This window comes from Pogoniulus pusillus, chromosome 16 (genome assembly GCF_015220805.1).
Source record: "Pogoniulus pusillus isolate bPogPus1 chromosome 16, bPogPus1.pri, whole genome shotgun sequence".
NCBI classification, from domain to species: domain Eukaryota; kingdom Metazoa; phylum Chordata; class Aves; order Piciformes; family Lybiidae; genus Pogoniulus; species Pogoniulus pusillus.
Window position 1 is genome coordinate 4,757,204 of NC_087279.1, and position 24,393 is coordinate 4,781,596.

Below are 24,393 nucleotides of genomic sequence, written 5' to 3' on the forward strand. Positions count from 1 at the left end.
TCAGCTCTGCCATGAAGTAATTAAGGACTGGACAGCAAAAGACTTTCAGTTAATGATTTCAAAATACACTGAAAGAAATCTGGCTTTGCTATCTATTTTACCTGTTAAATGCGTGTAAGCAGCACTACATCTCACTGAACTGTGTTACTTAAAAACCAACTACATACTACAAAAGTTGAAGTGACTGATACATCACAGGATGTCATCATTTTCAAAGACTAATTTTCAAAGAATATTTTTTTTTCAAAGAATAATTCAGTGTAGAAACTTCCAAGGTATATTTTTGCTCCTATTCAGCTATTTAAAAAGGCAAAATGAACAAAAAGTGCAAACTACTAAGTAAAAAATTGGGGAAGTATTTCTTTGTTATCCTGATTTTGAAGTGTAAATGATACATACCCATTAAATCCAGTGACAATTTTCAGAATTCTCTCTTTCATCTCTTCAAAAGGAATATATTCCACATTAGGATTGGGAGGTCCTCTTGGTTCAGGAGCTGAGGTTCTGAAATCATCCATTACTTTCTCCAGTTTGAAAATAAAATAGCCTTTAAACTGAGACCACTGAACCCTGCATAAAACACAAGAATGAGGACATTTGTAAGTCAGCCCTAAACCCACAGAAAACCAGCAGAACTTTGTTTGTAAAATATTTGTGCTGCTATGCCAGTCCTAAGATAAATGAGGCAAGTAATGTACTACTAATTTCTTCCCTGAATTTAAAGCATAACAACCATTTAAATAATTACAGAAAAAGAATATTACACCAGTCAATTGCCATTAACAGGGTAAGCCATTTCCTTAAAGAACCTAAATGTGAGATGTGCCTGTGTTCCATACAATTCAACAATGAGCCTGCACACCACCTCGAGTTTTCACCGAGCTCAAGAGAAGAAGGGAAAACACAAAAACCCTCACCAATAACATCCAAAAAAAGATAAGTTAAAAAAATAAATCCATATCAACATGTTTCAAGTCTGGAAACCATACAGGAATTGTACACAGTGTTATCTGCTTCTGTTACAAACCCTTACTGAGAGGCTTTTTGTATCTAACTGCTCAAGTGTCCATGCCCCTTGAAAGGATCTCATAGCTCTCTTTCTCCAAAAGACCAGTACATTTTGTAGCCAGCTAGCACTTGCTGGTGCACAATGGAGCAAAACAACTTTCACTCCTGGGAAACATTCACACAGTAAGTAGTCTTTTAAAATCTGCCTTACAACTTAGTTTTATCATTTACAGAATTCTCTGTAGTGAAATGTTCGAGACAGCAGATCTCTCACTGCATGCAGTGGAGAAGGTGTAAGACTGCTGAGCAAGCCCTTCTACACCAATTGCCCCACACAACAGTCACAGAAGTAGTTTGGGGCCTCTTCTGGTTGGTGCATTTGTTGGTAGCACAGGCAGCAACTTGAAAGCAACAGATTTAGCTCATTTACTATCAATTTTATTTTATTCAGGATGATGCAGAAGCTTTCACAGCTACAGGAGAGGCCAGTGGAGAAAGAAAACACTGGGAGGAATAACAAACCAACAGAGAAAGTGATCTTTGACATTTTTCTCTAACACATGTAATCTGGAATGAACACAGGCTCAAATCAAACAAGCATAAAATCCCAAGCCCTTCAGCTCCTGCTGAAAGAAATATGATTTAGCCACAGGCTGCATGTCTTCAGGCTGTCTTTGGTAGCAGTGCTCATTTAAACAGCCCTCAATGTTTTCCACTCTACATAACATCTGACCTTCTGCCAGGCTGATACAACTGTTTGTGCTGTGAACTTCATGTGGTAGCTCTCCAGCAAAGCAATGACGTTTGTGTCCTGCATGCTGTTCTCCAGCACTAGTACCACCACATACTAAACACCAGGCTACTGGAGTCATACTAGCGTCCTTTCACTAGAAGAGCAGTGACATGTTACCTTTGCCTTAACTGTCACCTTGGTCTCAAAGAAATAATTACAAGACAAAGAGGGAGAAAATTTGGCTCAGGTTTATCTACAGAGATTTAAACGTTAAATCCCCTCTTATTAGGAGTGAAAGACTTGCAGCCCAAAAATCCAACAAGATCCTGGGCTGCATCAGGAGAAGTGTGGCCAGCAGGTCAACAGAGGTGATTCTTCCCCTCTACTCCACCCTAGTGAGACCCCACCTGAAGTACTGCATCCAGTTCTGGAGCCCCCATTACGAAAAGGATGTGGATGTGTTGGAGCCTGTCCAGAGAAGAGATGGGGCACCTCTCCTGTGAGGACAGACTGAAAGATTTGGGGCTGTTGTGTTTGGAGAAGAGAATGCTCTGAGGTGACCTTACTGTGGCCTTTCAGTATCTGAAGGGGGCTTATAAAAAAGCTGGGGAGGGACTTTTTTGGCTATCAGGTAGGGACAAGACTAAGGAGAAAGGGAGCAAAGCCAGAGATGGGCAGGTTCAGGCTGGACGTGAGGAGGAAGTTCTTCATCATGAGTGTGGTGAGAACCTGGAATGGGTTGCCCAGGAATGTGGTTGAGGCCCTGTCCCTGGAGGTGTTTAAGGCCAGGCTGGATGGAGCTCTGGGCAGCCTGATCTAGGGTAGGGTGTCCCTGCCCATGGCAGGGGTGTTGGAACTAGATGATCCTTGTGGTCCCTTCCAACCCTGATTGATTCTATGAATTGCAGAAAAATCCAAAGAGGAAAGCAAACCTTACTTTTCATTCTAATAAACCACTAAGCACCTCACAACAGGGGAGACACAGGCCCTAAATTAATAATAAAACCAGAAACAAGAAGAGAAAGAAGAAACAAGGTCCTAGAAGGGAATGGCACAAAAAAGGTTGAACACCATCACTGAGTCTCACTGGACTATTGCTCCAGCATTATCCAGCCAAGGCAGAATACCATCATGTTTCTAATGCTCAATAACAGGCATTAGTACCACAAACATTAAAAAGCTACCCGATTCTGCAGTGTTACCACCAGGAGACCAAAGATTTCACAACAAATCAGATTTAAACATAAGCACATCACAAAATATAAACCAGAAAAGACCCAGTGAATAACCCTATACCATGGTAAAACTATTCCCCACAGAACATCCCAAGATAAAATGGGATTCCACTACTAGACTAAACATTTTGATAATCTCATTAGATTTTTTCCACACTTTAGAAATGCAATCTTTGCTTTCATTATTACTTTTGCTAAATAGTAACATCTTTTCAGACTATTAACCCATGAGTGTTGTGTTGCCAGTTTAAAATGGCTATCTAGTGGCTTAAAGCAGCACCCACCAGCTCTTTACAGTGCTGAAGATGCAGAAAGCAAAAAATGGAACATTTTCCCTTTCATATAAATCTAGAAAACTGTCTTGCCTTAAACCCTAGCATTCTCAATTGTTTTTCTTTGATTATAAAAAGACCTTCCATCTGCAGTACTGACATAAAAAGGATCTTTCATCCTCTATTTCAAACACTTGATGAATGACAGGTGAACAGGTGATGCAGTGCAGCTCACAACCAGAAGCATCAGAGTCCAAGGAGAAATTCATCCTGCAGTCACAAGCCTGACTACAGCTAACACAGATGGAACAAGGCCATGTTCACATCAACTAAACCAGCTGCTGCTAGAAGCAGTGTAACCACAGCAGCAGGACATCAGGCCAGTTTGTCTGAACAGCCTATCTCAAGCACTTTTTTTTCCAGCACCATTGAATCCCCTACTAATATGGTTGTGCTGCTAGCAGTGTTAAAGTTAACCAGCTGAAACTAAGTGGTATGTTCACATTGCCATTACAGATAACTGCTGCCAAGCCATCTTGTACTTCCAGAGCATCCTCTGACTTCTGCTGTAATTTAGACACTTTCAGTTATCTAAAACTAGTTTCTGATGAACTGTTTTATCCCAGTACCAGTAAGCTACATGGGAACTGCAGCCACACAAGAGGAAATATTTGCACCATAGAAGACTGAGTGAGCTCCAGACTCCTCAACCATGGAGGCAAAATTGTTCTGCAGTACTAATAGTGGATTCCAGGAAGGCAGAAAGGAGTAAGAAGGTTTCTGGTGTCTAAACACATGGGTTTCTTTTTAGGCCTGATTTTCAAATATTATCCTAAGATGAAGTATCTCCCACTTCAGCACACCATCCTTCAGTTATCTCCTTCCTGGTTTTCCTATCAATCCATTAAGCAGCAGTCCTTCTTCCTCTCTGTTACCTCATCTACTTTTCATTCTGTGTCTGCCAGGCTGCTAGGAAGGGGCAGAACCACAAACCCACAGGAGGAAGAAAACACTTTAAAAGCAAGGCAGAGCAACTCTGGAAAGCAGGTTTGTACTTATCCAGATACACAGGTGCCTCTTTTTCTCTCAAAACCCAGTCCCAGTAACAGCAACACCTACTAACCATGTTATCAGACACTGACAGCCCTCAGAATATAAGCATAACACCACAAGGTGGATCAATAAAAGAATTTTTATAAAATACTCTTGAAGCAAATTTATATTTGTTAAAGAAACTTATCAACACTTGTGACCATGTACTGCTAAGTTTGAACCATTCTGAAACTGTTTATATAAGATTACAAATCAGTCCACGAAAGTGACAAGTATCAGAAAAAATAAATTGTTAAAAACAAAAAACTTGCTTCAAACAAGGAAAAAAAAACAAATTAAAATCATTGCTGCAGAGCCAGTAAGATTTTCTTAATTTACTTCAGCAGAAGTGATCACAAGTGGAAAGTTCCCTTTCCTGTTTTACCAGTCTGTGAAAATGGCATGAAGTTGGTATCAGCCAACCTCTTGCAACTCATTTGCAGCCAATAGAAGAAAGCCATTCATACATGACAGGTAGAGTTATTAAGTAATACAGCACGAAAAATATGAATGAAAATGGTTTATCCTCCTGATTATTCAAACAATCCATACCTACATCTCCAGAATTTTTAAGTTAGGAGCTCACTTAGAAAGTCAATAACATCAATGAGAAGAGAAACAAATGGCAAATACCTGTTCTCAAGAAAATAAAAAGCTTCCACATGCATCACAAACTCCCTGAGAACAGTTCATCACAAACTTCCTGAGAACAGGATGCAAGACTAGCTATTTCAGCTGCTTTGATAAAACATTGGTGCACTGAAAATAAGCAAAGTATGGTCAAATCCCTCCAAATAAAAGAAATCTTCAACACGGCTTTACTTACAACCTCATCAAGTTTTACAAACTAGAAAATAACTGACAAACACTTTCAGCTCTGCAGAGAAACCAAACTGAAGCAAGCCCATGAAGAAAATACTATTCATGCTTTTCTGCTAACCAGTCTTGTTTATAAATACTTGCTCTTCCCACTCAGCATTGTTCATAATCAGCCTTTTCTGAAGGCATGCTTATTTCTTCTAAAACTATGCTTTTTCTGTCCACAGCACCAACTTATGAATCTGCACTACCAACTGAGAGCTCTTTTGCAGCCAAATAAAACACACAGATCTTACAATGTTCACAGGAGTAAAAATATCTTCAGAAACCACTTTTAAAAGTCAGTTGATTCTAAGATGATTCAGCTCGGTACACTTTCATTCTAGAGAATGACAACCTGGAGATTATATATGTTTTATGTGTATCTAACACACCTTTTGCTACAGTACCTAGCTCATCCTGTACAAACACACCTGTAAAGACATTTCCCCTGCACTAAATTGACATAAGCCTGCATTTTTCCTTAAGTAGGATCCAAGAAACAAACAAAACCAACCAAAACCAAAGAAAAAACACCAACCACACAACACCAGCTACCACACTTCTCATGCCACCACCCCACCACCACCTCCACAACATAATGAACACACAAAACCCCAGACCAAAACCACCCCACATCAATGAAGTAAAAAAATAAAATTCCCCCCTCACAAACACAAAAGCTCAGAAAGGAGCCAGAATGATTAAGCAAAGACAAGAATGTTAAGCCCTGCAAAGAAATACACAAGAGTACAAGGAAATATAGGTTGGTCTGGATATCTTGAACTTCTTTCCCAACCTAGTTCTGTGATTCTCTGAAATTCTACAGTCAGTATTACAACAAAGTGATTATTCACTGAAGATCAATGAGGTAGCAAAAATGCTTCCTCTGCACAGGGAAAAATTAAAAATTAATATTAATTTAGACAAAGGCCTTATCTAGCATTGCCAGGGCAGGAAAAAAAGGAAGAACACAATCCTCGCTAACTCTGTCCTCTAATAAAAGCAAACTATTTCACACCTGGACTTGACCTACATGATTTTCTGTTGTAACTAATCCATGTCTACAAGCCAAGCCGAGCACCAGCCACCAAGTTTAGAAATGCACCAATTCCCTTTGATAATAGCAAAAGGACAGAGGTCACCTGGGACAGAAAACAGTTTAAGTTATCTGATGCTATGCTTTGACTTAAAGGAAGAATTATAAGCACGAAGTTGCTTGCAAGGCACTATTGCTTCTCTACTAGCATGATTTGCACAGAATTCATCTTCCCAAACATGCATATCAAAACCAAAATTACATTTCACATGGAAATAATCTAATCCTATCACTCCCAGAGTGCAAGACTTGCCCCTGTTCCTGTATTTCCTGCTTACTCAATATTTGTGCTGATGAAACTGAGAAAGCAGCTTTTCCCTGTCCACACCGGTTACTTCGAAAGAGAAGAACCCTCAACAGCTTGCACTGTCCAGATGTTTTTTTGTGACAGAATTAACTGGTATTTTCTTCTGCCCACTGGACAAGTTTTTAATATTTGATAAGTTTGCCAGCTGCTATATTCACTTTGGGAGGCTTAAAATTTCAGAAAGCAGAAAGCCAAAAATATTTAATGAAGGTGTCTGGGCACAGTTAAGACAAACATTAAAAGCCAAGTAACAGAATAGTGAAAAGCAACTAAACCTGAAAGTGTTGAACTTTCTGGGGAATCACAAAAAATATTAACTTTCAGAGAAGTGGAGTAATGAAAGGTTACAAAGATGTAATGGTAACATCCCTACCTCCTCTGCACAGTGCCCTCCTTATTGTTTTTAAGAAAACCTATCCATGTTGACAGAAAGAGCTGTAACATTTGTTCTCATGTGTCCAGCATACACTGGAAGGCTTTGTTACAGCACAGTAACTCCCAATATGACTGCATGGCACAGCACAGATTGAACTGCATGCCTCCACAAGTGCAGAAGACAAAGTTAAGTTACCTATCTCCCCTTTTAGCAACTGTATTAAAATATCAGTAGTACATGCAGCTTACACACTTTAGACAAGCTCTACAAGGTTTTAAGTTTCCAGTGTCAGTAAGACCCATGGAAGGCAAGCAAGACAAAATCTAAAATTAAGTGAGGAACAAGAATTTACAGTGCTTGAAATAAGGCTACCTCCTGAAATGAAGGTACTGCAATTATTTTGTACATCTTTCTGGAATTGTTTCACAGATTACAGGTTTAATTAAGAAAAACATTATACAGAAGGGATGTTAAGCTTCTAGAGACCTAGCTATGTACTTAAAACATTAAAGAGTCCCAGGAGTCCTGGTGGGATGCCTATCTTCAGATTGCACACTGTTTAAGTTCATTACAAAATTACTGTTTAGATTTAAAGAGGATGCCATCTGTTTTGGAGAGATGCTGTATACCACAAAGAACATAAAATGAAAAGAGAAACAAAAGAGATCTACTATTGACTCTGTTCATTGAAGAGACCATAAAAGAAACATCAGAACTTAGTACAAGAAGGGAGCATTTCCCTCTCCACCCTTCACCTACAATTAGCTTTCTGACAAGAAGAAATTAAAAGCACAAAATAGTGGATCTATGATGCCAACACATCATGCGCAGCTACACCGATTTTAAGGCAAAGTTCTCAGAAGGAAAGAGTCAGAGAACAATCTCAAAAGCACTTACATAACATGTAACAAGAAATAAGAGTCACTTACATGAGCTCCCCCCCAAATACTGACATCCATTACACCTCCACAGGGACTTGCTAGTAGGAAACAGGTGTTTAAGTGAAATAACTTGCCAACTTCAATAACTGTTTCTTCTCTTTTGTGTCTTGCTCTAGAGCTCATAACAGATGAAGATACACTCTAAAATACATTAATTTCCCCAGACTGTCAGAAGCAAATATTAAAAGTTTCATCCAAAACAAATTAATTCCCTTTCTATTGAAGTTTATCAATGGGATCTCCAAAGCTATTTGAGAAGTCAAAAGGCATAGAAAAATAAGTGCATCCAGCGACCACATATCCAATTCAAACCCATGCACAAGGTGGCAAAACCAGTGTGCTGGTTTCCTGTGTGCTCTTCCATGGCCTCCATGTATCCAAACAGGAATACTGTTGACTAGATAGAATGTGCCACCTCTCAAATCCCTTAAAACCCATCTATGCCCCTGGAGAGCCCAAAGTTGATTTATCTGCAGGCATGAGAAATCCCAGGGTGGCTCCCTTCCCCCAGGCTGCAGAAAAGGCAACACCAGGCAGTGAGTGAGTACCGGGAGCCTGCCCAGGACTGACTGTCCCACTCCCTGGCAGTAGCACAGCTACCACAGCATGAGGCCAAAATGTCCTGTCCAGCAGAGTCAGCAGCTAAAGCTGAGCGCTGGAATTGATGGATTGCAGTCCTCTGTGGGCAAGGAGACTGAGGCCACTCTTCCTCTCACTCATCTCCTTCCTCAGTTATCTCTGTTCTTTGGGATGAAAAGACAGAAGGCAGAGCTGACTCTCTTATTTTGTTGTTTTGTAGCTTTGTTTCAACCACATTCTAATTTCAGATATTGATTTGGTATAAACAAGAACACAGTTACATAGAAGGGGGTGAGCAAGCTAAAAACATTGCTAAGAACTGCCTATAAAACACAAAACCCAGCATTTCACACACACACCCCCCCACACATTTTAGTACAGGACTTAGTAGTTCAGTATTAATTACATAAATAACAAACATTGCTCAATGGTAGAGAAATAGCTTTCAGCTCTTTCAGAAAATATCCCTGAGAACTCTCAAGGTAAAAACTCCACTGACAAGATTAACTGCATTGTGGTTCTGCAGGGATTTCATCAGTGCAGAGAAGGAGGACACTGCCCCACCACATCCTTAACCTTATACGTGGTCTACACCAACAGGGGCAAGCCTGCTCCATTACACCCACACATTCCTATAATCCCACACACGAAGGTGAGGCAGATCACTGATCTAACCACAAAACTGATACAGATGAGGAAGGGCAAGATGTGTAATGTGACTAGCAGAGAGCAGAGCTGCTCTTCAAGCAGCTGGACTCATGTACCCGGTAAAAGAATGTATCTTGCTTTTCATTTTAAACTGTTTTTCCCTACTTCCTGTGCTTTATTCTCATAACCACTAGGTTGATGCAAAGTGTCATCCTTCTGCAAGCTGTGACCATTTTCGCCATCCACAGTGCAAATTAACAAGGGAAATTCCAAACATTAGCAACAGATTTACAGAGGAAAGTCCCCTGTGCATCAATGCAGAAGAGTTTCTTAAATGCTTCTGGCAAGCAGACAAACACTTCAAGCTAACATTAAAGCCATAAGCAAGTGGTAGATCCTTTATCAGCGTCTCTGAAGGAGCATTGAGTTTTAAACCCAGGGTGACCCAGCACGGTGAGTTTACTGGACCATTGTGCTCTGCTGTGAGCTCCTGTTAAGAAAACTCTCTGGCAAGTACTCTTCCTGGGGGAGTGCCCTGCTCCCTTTCACCTGATAACTCATGTAAAATTAAAACACTCTCACGTTTTATCTTCAGCAGGATTTGACCTCATGTTACCTTTCACTTTAATTAAAAATATATTGAGGAGCTCGAAAGAGGAAAAACTGGTATTTCCCACAAGCACAGAAGGTGTTTTTCCATCTTTGCTCACTGATTGTTGTCAGCTTAAATTAAGTCTTTGCTCTCCTCCTTGTGAGCTCGATGAGCTCATTCCAGAACCACGGAAACTGCAATACATTAGAACTACATCTGCTTTGGTAGTACAAGTGTTCACCTCTCTACTACTTGCAAATTACTACAGCTATTGCCAGGAACAACAAAGATTAAGACTTACTTATGGAAACCAGCAGCTGATGAAGACATTAAAGCAGTATCTGTAATCATCAAGGGACTAATTCTGATCTCTGCTGATAAATATTCGGCTGACTCCAACAAAACACAGCTGTTCCACAGCACAGAAGAACTCTGAACTAAGACTCAAGAGTTCTTGAAAAAAAGAGCATTTCTTACTACAGTTCTCTACAAACAAACTCAATAACCTTTCATTTTTTTTACAGAGAAAAAAAATTACAGGAGTCCAACATATTCTTCATTCAGAAATTAGTTTCCTTATAGCAGAGTTGAAAGCAATACACAAAAACGCCTTCAAAAACGTCCACAAACCACTGGCAGTGGCTTACCTGTAAAAACAGAAGGTAGGTAAGGCATTTTCATTCAGTTTCACTTGAACATTTACTGAAAGTTACCTTTGGTTGATAAGAATAAACTGGTGTGTTTACTTAACTATTCCACATTCTGTGCTTCTGCACTTTGTACCATTATGTAAATTCTTTCTCTGACTCCTTATTCTTCATATAATTTGATTTATGCCCACATCCAATAACATTCCTTAAAAACATCAAGTTTTACTGCAAGTAGAATGATCACCTCAGATATTGGCATTCCCATAAAACACTCACCAACTACAAAGCTCTCCAAGATCTGCAAACAGACTTTTGGGTAAGCATTAAATACCAGCTAAGTCCTCCCATATGACCAATATCAACTACACTTACTTACAATTTAGCAGATTTTTGTTTTCCTATAACACAGAAAAATCACTAGTTCAGAGGAACACATTGAACTTAGACCATAACAGATGCAAAACAAAGTATCTTCCTGATGTCATACATTTCCCAAAACACTTAACTCCAATTTTTCTAATTCTGACTAATTATTTATATTCTCTGTAATTGTTATTTTTATCTTTGTAAAACATTTAGTAGCACCCATTGTATTGTGTTACCTTAAAATCATTTGAGTTTTGTGTACTTCTTTATCTGATTTAGGATCTTCTAAGTAGTATTTCCTGCATAATTTAATTGTAAAACACACCAAATTGTTTAGAACACTCAGTAATCACCGTGTACAGAAACTGATTTCTCAGTCAACATCTGCCTCATTTCTGTAGAGGGCATCTTCAGATAGGGACTGGATGACTACACATTTCTACAACACACTGCAAGACTTTAATCCAGCTATTGCTACAACAAACTATACCAGGAGTTATTATTTCAAAGAGGGATGATTTCACTGACCACACTCTTGAAATTTCACTTGCCATCTTTAAACTTTGATTACAGGACATTCATATCAGCCTTAGAACTGCCAATGTCACTTAAGCAACTAGCACAAAAAAGTTTGGGAGGAGAGAGAACATTTATTTTCATCTCTTTATCAAATATAACTGTAGCTGCCTCTGAACAGCCCTAGCCAAACAGATCACTGACAGCAGATAAACATTATCTGTGTCAAAACACCTCCCAGAAACCACTTACATAGTCCAGATCTCCCTTTAACATGACTGGCTGTTTTAGTGACATTTAGACAACCATTATATATTTCAAATTGAACAATTCTGTGGACTATTCTTAGCTTTTACTTATTTCAATTTCAAGTAAAATGTGTCTGGACAGATTAATGTTCCTTAAGGTACATTTCAAGAATGATGCTGTGCTCTGTGACATGAAGTTTCTACAGAAATTTCAAAGCACAATGCAGTAAGTATCCTAGTCAATAGATACTGTATAGAAAAATAATCCATCATATAAAGGCACAACATATTTCTCTAGCACTTTGGAGTTGATGCAGCCAGAACATACAAACATTAATTAGGTGACACTTTCTCAATAAGCCTGTTGAGCAGAATCCCAGGAGTCAAAATTTAAGTATTAAATATATTTCACTTATGGCATAAAAGTCTCCCTGAAATTGCAGCAAGTTAAAATTACTATCTCTGTAGGAGCTACTAATAGAAGAATAACTCCAAGTAATATAAAATCAATGTTTAGAAAACTGCATATATAAATATATCACCTCTGCCATATGCAAACTAAATTCCACCTCTCTGCTGCTAGAGGACACTGAATTCACTTCAGGTATCACTACTTTGGACCGACAATAGGCAAAACCAAGAAATGCTGTAACTCATTTGGTAAATGTAGCCATCACTGTCAAATTGCAGTTACCTCAGAGGAGCAGCAGGCCACACTGAAATAACATTGTCAGAGCCTTACTACATTGAACAAAAAAAATCTGGAAAACCAGACTAAAGAAAATGCACCTGTGCAACTACCTCTGAAACTAAATTTACCTTGCACTGCCTTCCTGTACTTGCTAGTTCATGCACTGTCCCACAGAAAGACAGGCTCACTCAGGTCTGAAAGCAGTCCTGCCAGGAAGAGGTAAGTTGTACTTCTATAATCAAATCCTTCAATGCTGGAACAAAAGCCGCCTCGCTAGCTTCTACACAAGACAGTTCAGCTAACACATACCAACCTTGGCCTCGCAAGTTAGACCCTACTTCAATGTACCAGGCGTTACATGTCTGTGTCACCACACTCCCTTATCATTTCTGAGTGAAGCCTCACCAGATGCAGCCATCATGGAAAGCTTGCAACAGTCTTCTGGTAGCAGCATTTCTAAAACTGAGACCTGCTTTGGGGAAATATGTACTAGTCTTGGGGAAAAGCAGCATCAGCCTGGTTCATCCACAAAGCTGATAATCCACCACCCTCCAAGTCGATCAGCATGCTTTGTGCTACACGCACTACACTGCCTTCCTCCTTTCCACACAACACATGACATCAAGCACCACACTTTCCAAAACCTGTAGGCTGGGAGTAAAATTCATAGATTACAAGGTGAAAACAGAAGAATAGCCTACTACTGTGAAGTGTAATGAAGAGTGAACACCACCCAAACATCTGAGAAAGTACTTCCAATGAAATAGTCATGAGCAAAGCCACCATGGAACAGGAGACCTGAGACCCACTGGAAAAGATGGAGGTAATACTGAGGCAGCCACTGTAGCTGTGTAGAAACATTACCAAGCACTAAAGGTAAGATCTGAGAGAAACTCTCTGGAGGAGAACAAATCCAATTAGGCAACACACGAGAACTGAGCTTGCAGAGCAGAAGAATGTCAACAGAATACTACTAAAGGTGACGGTCAGAAGCATATGCAACTCCACTAACTGCTACAGAAAATTAAACGATGTGGTGGAGCTCTGTGCAAAGTAGGAGTGAATGGTCTGCAGGATGACTAGCAGGGGCTGTTCTTGTGAAAAGACTTCTTAGGGCAAAAAAGATGTACTCAGTCATGTCTGCACGTGGTGAAAAGTTAGCATTGCCACGAGGAGCTGCCTTTTGGCTTTCCTTACACATGCATTCTACAGAAAGTCTAAAGGTTATTAGGATCATCATTTTATGATGGTAATTAAGGTTTTCACTTTTACACTGCAAACCCCACTCCCAACAGATAAGAAGTGGCAGTGTTTAAAACAAAACATTAAGTGTGGGTTTCCTAAAAGAGCAAGAGATTTCATCTGTCTCACAGCTGGTTCCTCTGAAGTACAACTACTGCACATTTGAGACACAATTGTTTATAATATATGTAAGAGAGCAAGGAAGCCAAACTACCTTTGAAAAGATAAACCAGCAGGCTTTTCAAATGAGATTCCTGTTCTTTGGAGGCATCAGTGAATTACAAGAGAGAAACCACAGTGTCAGTGGCATAGGAATTAGCAGGGACTAATTTAAACCACTTAGGGGAACAGAGTTAGTAAGGAACAGTATTAGGAAACAATGCAAGGAAGTTTACTCATATCTCTTGCTTTACCAAGAACATGGAAATGGAAGAGGCCTCCACTAACAAAGGCATGCAGACTTCTTTTAGAAAGTATTATCCTGTTTATTACAGTTGGAATTTGAGAATTGTTTTATTTCATTTTTTAAGAAGTCATAAGGAATTACATTGCCCAATAGTTTGGAAGATTTCCAGCTAATGGAAACAACAAAACTGCTTGTTAAACAAACCCAGAGCACATACATTATAGAAAAGAGCAGACTTAAAGTTAAACATGTAAAGTAAGCTTAAGGACACATGGCTACAAATATCTCCATGTTTGTACCATAAAAAAGGAAATTACTGTAGAAGACCTCAGCATACATCATCAAGACACTAAAGTTACAAACAGGAACCTATTCTCCTAAATGTTGCCACCATATCTCAACTCACAACTTCTTCACAGCTAGCAAAGGTATTCCACTGCTGTAACAAAATAATACAAAGGCTGAAATGAACCAAGGGGGTGTTCTAAAAATATTGGAAGGATAAAGAATGTGCTGCTACACAAAACAGTACCAAAAGGCTCAGAAACTCCTTCTGCCATTATCTCTGACAGAACTACAGTTATGTAATTTATCTTCACAGTTACATAATTTACTAACAGGAGACTGTCCTTGCTCTACCTGACCAACTGAGGGACCAGCAGTGGACACCAGTGACTCAACTTCAGCAAGACACAAACACAGGAATGTCTTCCCCAGCATCTTTATAGCCAAGCTGGTTAGTTACTGACTCTATGGACCATCAGACCTACGCAGCAGCGGCCATGGTCAACAGCGTCCAAAGTCTAACTTCAACCAGTTACAATGTTGCTCCGAGTCAATACTGGGGCTACTGCCTGCGCTGGTAGCCAGGAAGCTGAACATTTGTCAATGTGCCCTTGCTGTGACACAGGCTGCCTGCACATGGGCTACAGTTACAGTGTCAAGGAAAGCTATTTTACCCCTCTACCCAGCACTTACCACAACGCTACATCTGGTTTGGGGTCACACAATACGAAAGAGAGCAAAATGCCACTAAGAAGGTTAACAGAGCTGCAGCAAACAACCTAGGCAGGAAGCTAAGGTTGCATTGTCTTCTTCTGGAAAACAGGCAGCTGTGATGGAGGAATCTAACTGCTGTCCTTCACGCCTGAAGGGGTAACTGTGTATAGGCGAGACAAAGAGGGTCCCTTCACAGGGGCACAAATGAGAGGGTAAGATGCAGTGGTCCCAGGTTGCTGCGAAGGAAACATTTTCCCAGTGCACATGGTTAAACAGGGAAACAGGGAGCCATCACTGGTGTTTTTCAGAAATGCTGCACAAAGCTCTAAGCAACCTAAAGTAACTTTGCAATCGGCTCCCCTTGAGCACAGGGTCTGACTGGATGACCTCCATAAGTCCCTTCCAACTGAGGCTATTCAGTGAAGATACTATAGATGTTCCTCTTTACTCTACAATCACACATATTAAACTTGACTGAAGAAACTTTGCAGAAAAACATTTATGTTGGTGCTCAAGGAAACCAGTGAAGAGACAACATATGTCTGCAGGTGCAGATGAAGTGCAAATTAATATTTCAGATATTCCAGGGAAACTCTAAGGAAAACAAATTTACTACACAAAGAAAACAAAACAGTTAAAAAAAGCCCACAGAATGTATTTTAATGGCTGTTTATATTGAATTTAGGGCAAGAATTGGTGCAGCTACATCACAACCTGGCCAGGCCTGTGTTGTCTACTTAAGCCTAAAAGTATGTTACACTTAATCACTTCTGCCTAAATACTGTATTTCTCAAAATTGTGGTACTTCACTACCTACTTCTGGATCCCCTCACTGTCAGAAAGCATCTGTATTATAGTTTCCACTACAGTAAAACTGCACTTCATAGGTTGCCTGCCTCAGGGCAAGAGTAGGGGTAAAGGCAGAGGAAACTAACATAACATTTGATTGGTTTTGTTTTCTAAGTTTTATTTTCAACTTTAGAACCAAAAGAAAAATTCCCATTTTCCTTCCCAGTTACCAAATAAGATTTTCTTGAAGTACTTGAATAAATGATTTAGAAACATTTTTGCTACTAAAGAAATATGTTGATTTTGAATCCATGAGGATTTCCTGAGAGGTAAGAGAAAATGTATTTTAAATACAAGATCACAATTGATAAGTGATTCTCAAGTGATTCTCACATCTGTTCTGTAAGAATTCTTCAGAAGAACAAGAAGTATCTCACTTTTGCATTTCACTTCTTGTATTGCAGCACTGCGACTTCTGTGCTGTCTCTTAAATCTGTTTCTATTTTGGAAAACAGAGATAAGTGGATTTCTTATGTAAAAAAACAAGCACAAAAACATATCCTGCTTTTAAAGAGGTCTTTCAGATACAGAAAAGGATTAAGACTTACAATTTTCCTTTCTCTTCACTCAGTTTTGGAAACCATACAGACCTTTTACAGACTAGAGAAAAGGAGGTTATGAAGGTCTTCTGATTATACTTGGGCTCACTAAGGAAATTCCATGTTAGTAACCTAGTAAAAAGTCACAATTAAAGAGTATTTCACTCCTCTGAAAAAAGTTCCAAGACTGAACACAAGATTAAAAAAAGTTGAACCATAAAGTTTATGTTCCACCTAAGGCTAGGTCTTGCCATAGCAACCATTAAGAAACAAAAATATTCTGAAGTAGCCAAGCAATCACAGTTTTGCTTCTGCTCTCATATAATAAAGGAAGTTTGGATTGGCTTTTATAAATGCAGGCCATCATCTCCCAAACAAGTGAATAGTTAACTTGTACAAGAAGATAGCTTCAACTTCAAATAGATGAATTTAACACACGATTGCAGCCTCTGACTGCAAGGTACTGATAAAAGAACTAAGTTTACACTGATAACGTAACCAAATTTAGCAACATTTTTATTCCAGGTCTTACTTGTAAATGAAAAGGCCTTTTAGTTACAATAAAGACACCCTAAAGAGCCTTATCATAGTTGCAGTGCTGGCTTGCGCAGTTCTCACCCCTTGTTCCTCTTCTACACCAGCTCTTCAGTTGTACTGGGGTTTGACATCGCAGTTAACAGGGACAGCCCAAGCTGGATCAATGAACTGAACTTCATTAAAAACAACACTGCCAAAAAAGAAGTTACAACTGGAAGCAGTTTCCTGCTCTAGGTTGCCATGTATCTACAGAAAGAGTTGGAGAAGCACAAGTGAAAGAGTGACACAAGAGCTGTGTTAGCCAAGAGAAATACTGGTTAAAATTACAGCCTAACCTAGACCTGCATCTACCTGTTCCTCCCTCACTTGGATGAATAAGCACATTGACACAAACAGGGGCAGGGAGGGACCCGACACCCTTACACGTTTTTAATCTGTTAAGCAACCTCTATAAGCCACAATCCTGCTTTGATGAGAACATATTAACTTACTTCATTAGCACCCTTTCAAACCAAGTTTACTAATTGTTGACAAGATCTGCTGCAACTATGCCCAGAAGAGGTATGGGGCGTGGAGGGTGAGAACACCCTGCATTTAAGTCAGGATGCAGACTACACTGTATCAGCTAAAAATCAGCGTTCACCAAGGAGCAAACAACTGAGAGAACCCCCATGAATGCTTTATAACTTCTCACACTAGCAACAATAACTCAAAGCAAAAATACTTCATATTTCACTTGTCCTTATTTGCCCTGGTACTTTTTGTTTGCTCCTTCAGGAACGGCCTGTGACAAAGTAACATCCATTGTTTCTCAATAAATAAGGCTGCAAACCAGTTGTGTAATTACCCCGACTTAACCACCCTTTTAAACTGAGCTCTGAACTTCATAAAATCCTAATCCATGTCACTACAAACCATTACTTCGGATTTCATCTTCTCATTCCAAGGCAATCTATTTATTACTGGTTTAGATTTCTATTAAATAAAGCTACTTCTATACACAACCATAAAGAGTGTTTATCTCATTTTCAACTAACATGTATTCATCATGTTTGTGGGGTAAGGAATACTTTTAGAGTGGTCGAGCTGTATTAGCTTAAACAGACATTAAGTTCTTCTGCTGCATATCACAAATTCTTACATAGAATTAACCAGGTTGGAAGAGACCTCCAAGCTCATCCAGTCCAACCTAGCACCCAGCCCTGTCCAATCAACTATATTCCTGATCTACCTCTCAGGGGTCAAACTTTTTTTACTCCCTCAACCCTCTGCTTTGTTGTGGCTTGAGGACATGAACTATAAGACTTGAATTCTGACTCATTTCTTCCTGATACTTTAATACAGAACACAACATTGAAAACAGACATATATTTGAAGAAGAAATACAAACTTTGATATGTAATGGGAAGAAAATATTATGGGACAGTATTTCCAGGTGTCTGCAAATCATACTACTTATGTCTACATTTGACACTTCAAGAATTATATGCTACTGAAAGTTTTAAAAACGCTGAAAAAAGCTACAAACCTGAAAACAGCCAAAGAAAATCCTTCAAACACAGAAGGCAAGGGTCTGCGTGAAGTTTCAGATGATGGATACTGATGCAGGGTTAAGCAATAGTTTGCAGTAAACCATTAGTTTACTAATAATAGTAAACTATTAGTTAAAAACTATTAGTTAAAAAAAAAACAACACCACAAACTTAACTTTCCCAAATGAAAATAATTTCAGGAGTTCACTCCCAAAGTTTCAAAGAGGGAAGAATTTTCCCAGGAACTCCCCTTATAAAAATAACATTTAAAAAATATTTTGGAATAGATTTAACAGTGGCAGAAACAATAAAAACAGCCTAAAGAAATATTTCAGAACAGGACAAAAATGTTTCAAAACATCACACAGACAAAACACACAACAGTAAGCCCATACTAAAACATAAACTACACCAAAATATTAAACATTACGGCTGTGTATTTCTGCTGAGTCGAAGTCTTCTACTGAAAGAGCAAAGTACGTTTCAGAACTTGTTTTCCTTTCAAAGCCATTAATTCAAGCCGCACTAGCAAGCTACGGACACTCTCCCCTCCCCCACCAAAACGAAAGAGAAAAGCAAAACCTACAAACCTCTTACAAGTTAGAGGGATCTTAGAAACCTGAACAAAGCCCCTACGATCACTGGCTGCTAACAAAACACTGCTAAAAGCACACAGCTCTTACTGAAGCCTGTAGCCTGGCACTAGGCCTCAAAAACAGGGAGACTGCCTGGGAGCCAGAAAGTGAGCAACTCTATAGCAACGCACCCAGGGAAGCCTTTCCCCTTCCTGCCAAATAGTGAGCCACCAAGGAAGTCACCCAGCACAGCTCCAGCGCTCATCCCTGATAAGGAGTGCAGCTCCTTCCCGCTACATCTCACCTTCGGACAGAAACCCACGAGGGTGAGCTGTGAAAAAGTCCAGGAAAAGTGAAACTCTCCTGTGAGCTCAAAAACAAGCAGCTGCTGAAAGTCTAAGCAGTTCCCATATGTCTCCTCTGCAGAAAGCACCTACGTGACTCTTCCCTCTTCACCACATACAACCCTCACCCAGCACTGTCCACGAAGCCGAGGAAGAAATCATCTAAACCATTTTATCTCTATGTAACTATTAGATACAGCACACAAACAGGCACTACAACAGTACACAACAGACATTACAACAGGCATCTGAACTTTCCACTTGAAAACCCTCAATGTCAGGTAAAACGTAAAAAAAGCAACAGGTTTGATGTACTAACCAGGATCAATAAGACCCCACAGATACCCCTGAGCAAACCTCAGTCTCCCTGTTCGATGAAACTAACGACCCCATCAAATGAAACGAATCCATCCAAAACTAAATGGGAACTACAGAAAGCTTATTTAGCACTCAGAAGCAATCTACAGCTAAAAAAAAGAAGGCAGGTAGCACCTCATGAACATTTCTGCATTATGCTACAACTGAAGATCAGCAAAAAACCAAAATAAGTCACACTTACATTGTCTCTCCAGTCTTAGCAACATGACAAAGAAACTGATCCAGTATTGGACACACTTCCTTCTTCCCTCTCTTCTCAAAATCTATTGGTATGAAAATGACACAGAAAGAATGGTAAAAGAAGATAGGACAGAACAAATACCCACAATAATTAGGGTTTTATTTGCTTTAACAATCAGTACAGCTCCACGGGAAAAAAAAAAACCAACAGCTCCACGCTTTCACAATGCTGTAGTTGTTCCCAAGAGCTCCACCAGCTTTCCATCCCTGTAAAACACTTAATATTTTCCTGTGGAGAAACTACATGCATCTGAGTGGCAAAAGTTGATTTGCAACTTCTTTTGAGCACCTACAACAGAGAAAGCGACTGGTTTCCTCCGGCTGCGCCCAGCAGGGCAAGCTCGCACAGAAACGGGCTGGGGAAGGAAAAAGGCAAGGTACGGGCGAGGGCCGGGGAAGGGCAGGCGGGCGGGCGGGCATGCGGGGGAGAAGGGGGCACCGCCACCGTGGGGAGCCCCGGGCCTGGAGCAGGGGGCGAGCCGGCGGGGTCACTAACCTCTCTCTGCGGCTCCCCCTCACGCAGCCCACAGCAAGCCCGGGGGGAATCATCAGCGCAGCGGGTGCTCGGGGTTCATCTCTCCCCTTCCCCACGGAGAGCCCCGGGCCTCTCCCCACTCCGCGGGATCCCCTTCCCTCCCACGCCAGCAGCCTCCTCCCCACAGCGCGGAGATCCCGACCCTCGTCCCCCGCGAAGGGGAGCAGCCGCCCTCAGCTAAGGGCGATCCCGCCCCCCGAGAGGGTTTCAGCTGCGAAAGAGACCCCTGACCCCCGCCTCAGCGTGGGGACACCGCTTCCCCCCCACCCCCCAGCTCTCCGCCGCAAGCCCCGGCGCCACCTTTCAGAGCCTCCTGCAGCCTCTCGACGTCCATGATCCGCCTGGGCGTCTCCCCCCCCGCTCCGCTCTGCTCCCCTCCTCCAGCCCCCCCTCCCCGCGCAGGAAACGGGCTCCAGCCGCCGCGCACACACAGAGACCCCGGGCTCAGCAACGCTCCAACATGGCGCCCGGGCCGTCCCCGTGCGCGGCCCCGACGCCCGCCCTCCCCTCCTCCCTCCCGCCGGGGGCGGGGGCGCGCGGCGGGGCGGGGCCGCGGGGCGGGCCGGGCGGGGCTGAGCGAGCGGGCGGCGCCGCGACCGGCTCCGGTGAGACGGCTCCGGCTGCAGCCCGCCTCCCGCCGCCGGGGGCGACCGCCCTCCGCACGCCGGCCCCGCCAAGCAGAGGCTCGGGGAAGCGGATAGGAACGCGGAGCTGCTGCCTGGCTGGCGGCGCCCTCACCGCCCCAGCCCTCTCAAGGAGCTTGGGCGCCTTCCTTCTCCTCCCTCGGGCTGAAGGCGTCTGCTCTTCCCTCACCCTCGAATCCAGTGTCTGGTTATAAATAGCAATACCTGTCTCCCTTTTATTCTCCATGAGGAGCTATCTTCCCTTTTCTTCACTCTACCTACCTCTCCCATCGTCTTACAGTCACAGAATCGTTCTGGTTGGAACAGACCGTTAAGATCAGCCCAGCTATTACCTAACTACGAAGTCTGACGCTTAGACCATGTCCCTCAGCACCACACCTCTGTCCCTTTTAAACATCTCCAGGGTGCATCTTCAAGCCCAACAGCCGCTCTCAACCCCAGCACATGGTACCTATGCTAGAATCATAGAATCGAAGGCTGGTTTGGATTGAAAGGGACCTTTAAAGGTCATCTAGTACAACCTCCCTGCAGCAAGCAGGGACATCTTTAAGTACATCAGGTCGCTCAGAGCCCTGTCTGACCTGACTGGGAATGTTTCCAGGGATGGGACATCTACCACCTCTCTGGGCAACCTGGGCCTGTGTCTCATCATCCTCAGCACAAAAAAAAATAAATGCTTCCTTTTAGCCAATCTAAATCTCTCCTCTTCTTGTTTAAAACCATCACCCCTTTGCCCTGTCACAACAGGTCCAGCTAAAGTCTGTCCTCATCTTTCTTATTGGCCCCTTTAAGTACTGACAGAAGACAACAAAGCCTCCCTGGAGCCTTCTCCAAGCTGGGGAACCCAAACTCTCTCAGCCTGTCCACGCAGCAGATGTGCTGCAGCCCTCTCACTGTCGTGGCCTCCTCTGGACCCACTCCCGCACGTCCTTATGCTAAGGACTCCAGAGATGGACCCACCCTGCACCTTCAGTACAGCTCTACGAAGAGGTCAAGTCCAAGTAGCCTCTTGTCACTCCTTTCTGGACAAGGTCCCTAGGTGAGGCAGGAGGGGTACTTGGCACAGAGCAGGTTAACGTGGAGCAGAGGCCAGGGCCTCCAGCCCAGCAGCCAGCCAGCCATGTACAGGCTCATCCACCCCAAACACCTTGGTAGGGCTGAGGGACATGTGGTGGCTGTTCCTGGAAGGAGAAGGAAATGCTAATTTAGCACATCCCAAAAGAAGTCCTAAATAAGGTGACCAACTATTGATGCCAACTGTTATTCTGGGCATACGTGAGCTGGCACATCTGCTGCGGGTTGCCATTAGGTAAAATCCAGATATAGACTTGGATCCCATCCCAGTCTTCTCCTGAGGCCTGCACTTGCAAGCAGCCATGACCACAGAGGTGTCCATCCTCCTGTGGGCACAGCCCTGGCTGTTCTCATGACCAAGCTTGGGTGGGCAGAGCACAGAGCTGATCACAAGAATGAACAGATCATCTGTCTACAGACTCTGCTGTACCCCCTTGGAGAAGTGCCTAAAAAGATCACCTTGCCAGTGGCTGTGCAAACTTATCCACTCTCCTAAGTGCCATCTTGACAACAGAAAACTCTGACACGACTGTTTCTTAGAAATGCTGCCTAACGTCACAGCAAAGCAACAGAGTTTGTGGACCTCCACAAATGGCTAAGAGAGAAACTTGGCAGCCGTAGCAAACGTCCCTGTGCTGAAAGCTGCTTTCTCTGACCCCTTGTGTTGATTTCATTATGCAGGAGATGATCCTTAAGATATGCAACCATCTCCAGTGACAACTGCATCACACAGAAACCCCAACTTCCATTTCACAAATGCATGGCTTATAAAAATTGAGACCCTTTCAAGTCATTACACTGTTGGAGGGCTACGTGACACGTACAGGCAATGTGACACTTAGGGTTTGTATTTACAGAGGCATCATACAAAATCCTTGCTTCAAAGTATTGTGAAAGCCTTTGTGAAAAGGAGCAGAGCTTGCAAACAAAGTTTTGGATTCTTTGGTGAAAGGCTGCAATCAGTCAGAGGGGAGCTGAGGAATCCCACTCCCTCTACCTGGTCAACAGGAGGAGGGTGAAGCTGCGGCATGGGTTAATAAACCAAACTTACAGCACCAGCCTCAGCGTTCACGACACCCAGCAGAGCCAAATGTGGATTTTAATGGTACGAACCCTGCAACCCATGCGTGGGAGGAGAGAGCTGAGTCACCTCTTCAGCCTGAGCAGAAAGCCAAGCTGTGGTTGTAGCTCTGTTCTCAAGCGTGAGGAGAGCCAGGCTGCTGCTTTCCTGTGCCATGGCACCATAGGGAGCTCAGGAAAAGCATGTCTTCTAAATTTCAAAAGTAGTTCAGATACCTCAGATTTAGAATTTTGGGACTCTCACTGACCAAATATGAATGATTGGAAGCTTTTTAAAGTGCAAGTTCAAAGTGACACTACTTCCAAGTGTTTTACAAGGGAAATGGGTGAGGTTTGTGGCACTGATTGACTCTCAGCTTCTTACATGGAAGATGGCATTCTCCACTGGACATCAATTACACAAGAAATCTCAACAACAACAGTTAGACCTTGGCACTTTTTACTTTCTTGCATGTCTCTTGTGTTACATGTTCTCTTGCAGCCAGCCAGCATTATTAACTCCACACACCAAATGACCAGAGAGACAAAGAAGACACGACTTGCCCAAACCTCTAGGGGCAAAAACCCATGAACCCCAACCAAACTAAGCAAAATAAACCCCAGTGCATGAGACAGAATTGAAACCATGGAGAATTTAGCTGTTGGTTTTGTTTTGACCACTTGCTCATCAAAGAGATGTGGACCAATTTTCATTACTGGCCATTATGCCTTTGCAGCTCTACCACAACTCCTTCTGCCTCAAATGCTCAGTAGCACCTCCCCAGCATTAGACACCTCTATTAACTGGAACTACATTTGTTTCTTTAATTAGATAATATCACTGCCTACACCATTAGCAATGTCTTTCCCTAAAACACCAGTGGGTACTCCACACCGTGAGCAAGTGAAAAACCTCTCCAGTGCAAAGAACTGAGTTGTGGAAAGATGGAGCAGGTTTCGAAGCACACAGTGGATACTGGGCTGAAAAGATGCTCCAAGAACAGAAAAAGGCAATTTAATTCAGAGAAAAGGTCAGCCTATGTCCCTTTTCTTGAGGTCCACTTTATTGTTTCAAAAGAACTACCACAGTGCAGTTAGAGTAACAGAAATCCTGACTTACCTCTGCAACCTTCAGCAAAACCAAAGAGCAGAGACAAGACCTCTCTTAAAGCATAGCTTCTCTTAACTCCCATACCTCAGCTGGCTGCATTACCCCTCAAAGCCCCCAC

The 24,393-nt window shown here is 42.1% G+C and overlaps 1 protein-coding gene across 6 annotated transcripts in view; it reads right to left on the bottom strand.

Moving 5' to 3' along the window:
* Positions 1 to 24,393, bottom strand: part of PPP4R2 (protein phosphatase 4 regulatory subunit 2) — a 36,728-nt gene extending 12,335 nt beyond the window's left edge. Inside the window, exons 1-3 of one of the 6 annotated variants that reach the window (XM_064156192.1) lie at positions 24,285 to 24,393; positions 19,794 to 19,875; positions 400 to 570 (exon numbers count right to left, since the gene is read on the bottom strand). In XM_064156192.1, the coding sequence (XP_064012262.1) occupies positions 400 to 570; positions 19,794 to 19,875; positions 24,285 to 24,357 (326 nt within the window). In that variant the 5' untranslated portion in view covers positions 24,358 to 24,393. Of the gene's footprint in view, positions 1 to 399; positions 571 to 19,081; positions 19,171 to 19,793; positions 19,876 to 20,348; positions 20,542 to 20,687; positions 20,795 to 24,284 lie in introns of those variants that run through there. The other 5 variants (XM_064156193.1, XM_064156195.1, XM_064156196.1 and 2 more) reach the window with 5 other exon arrangements.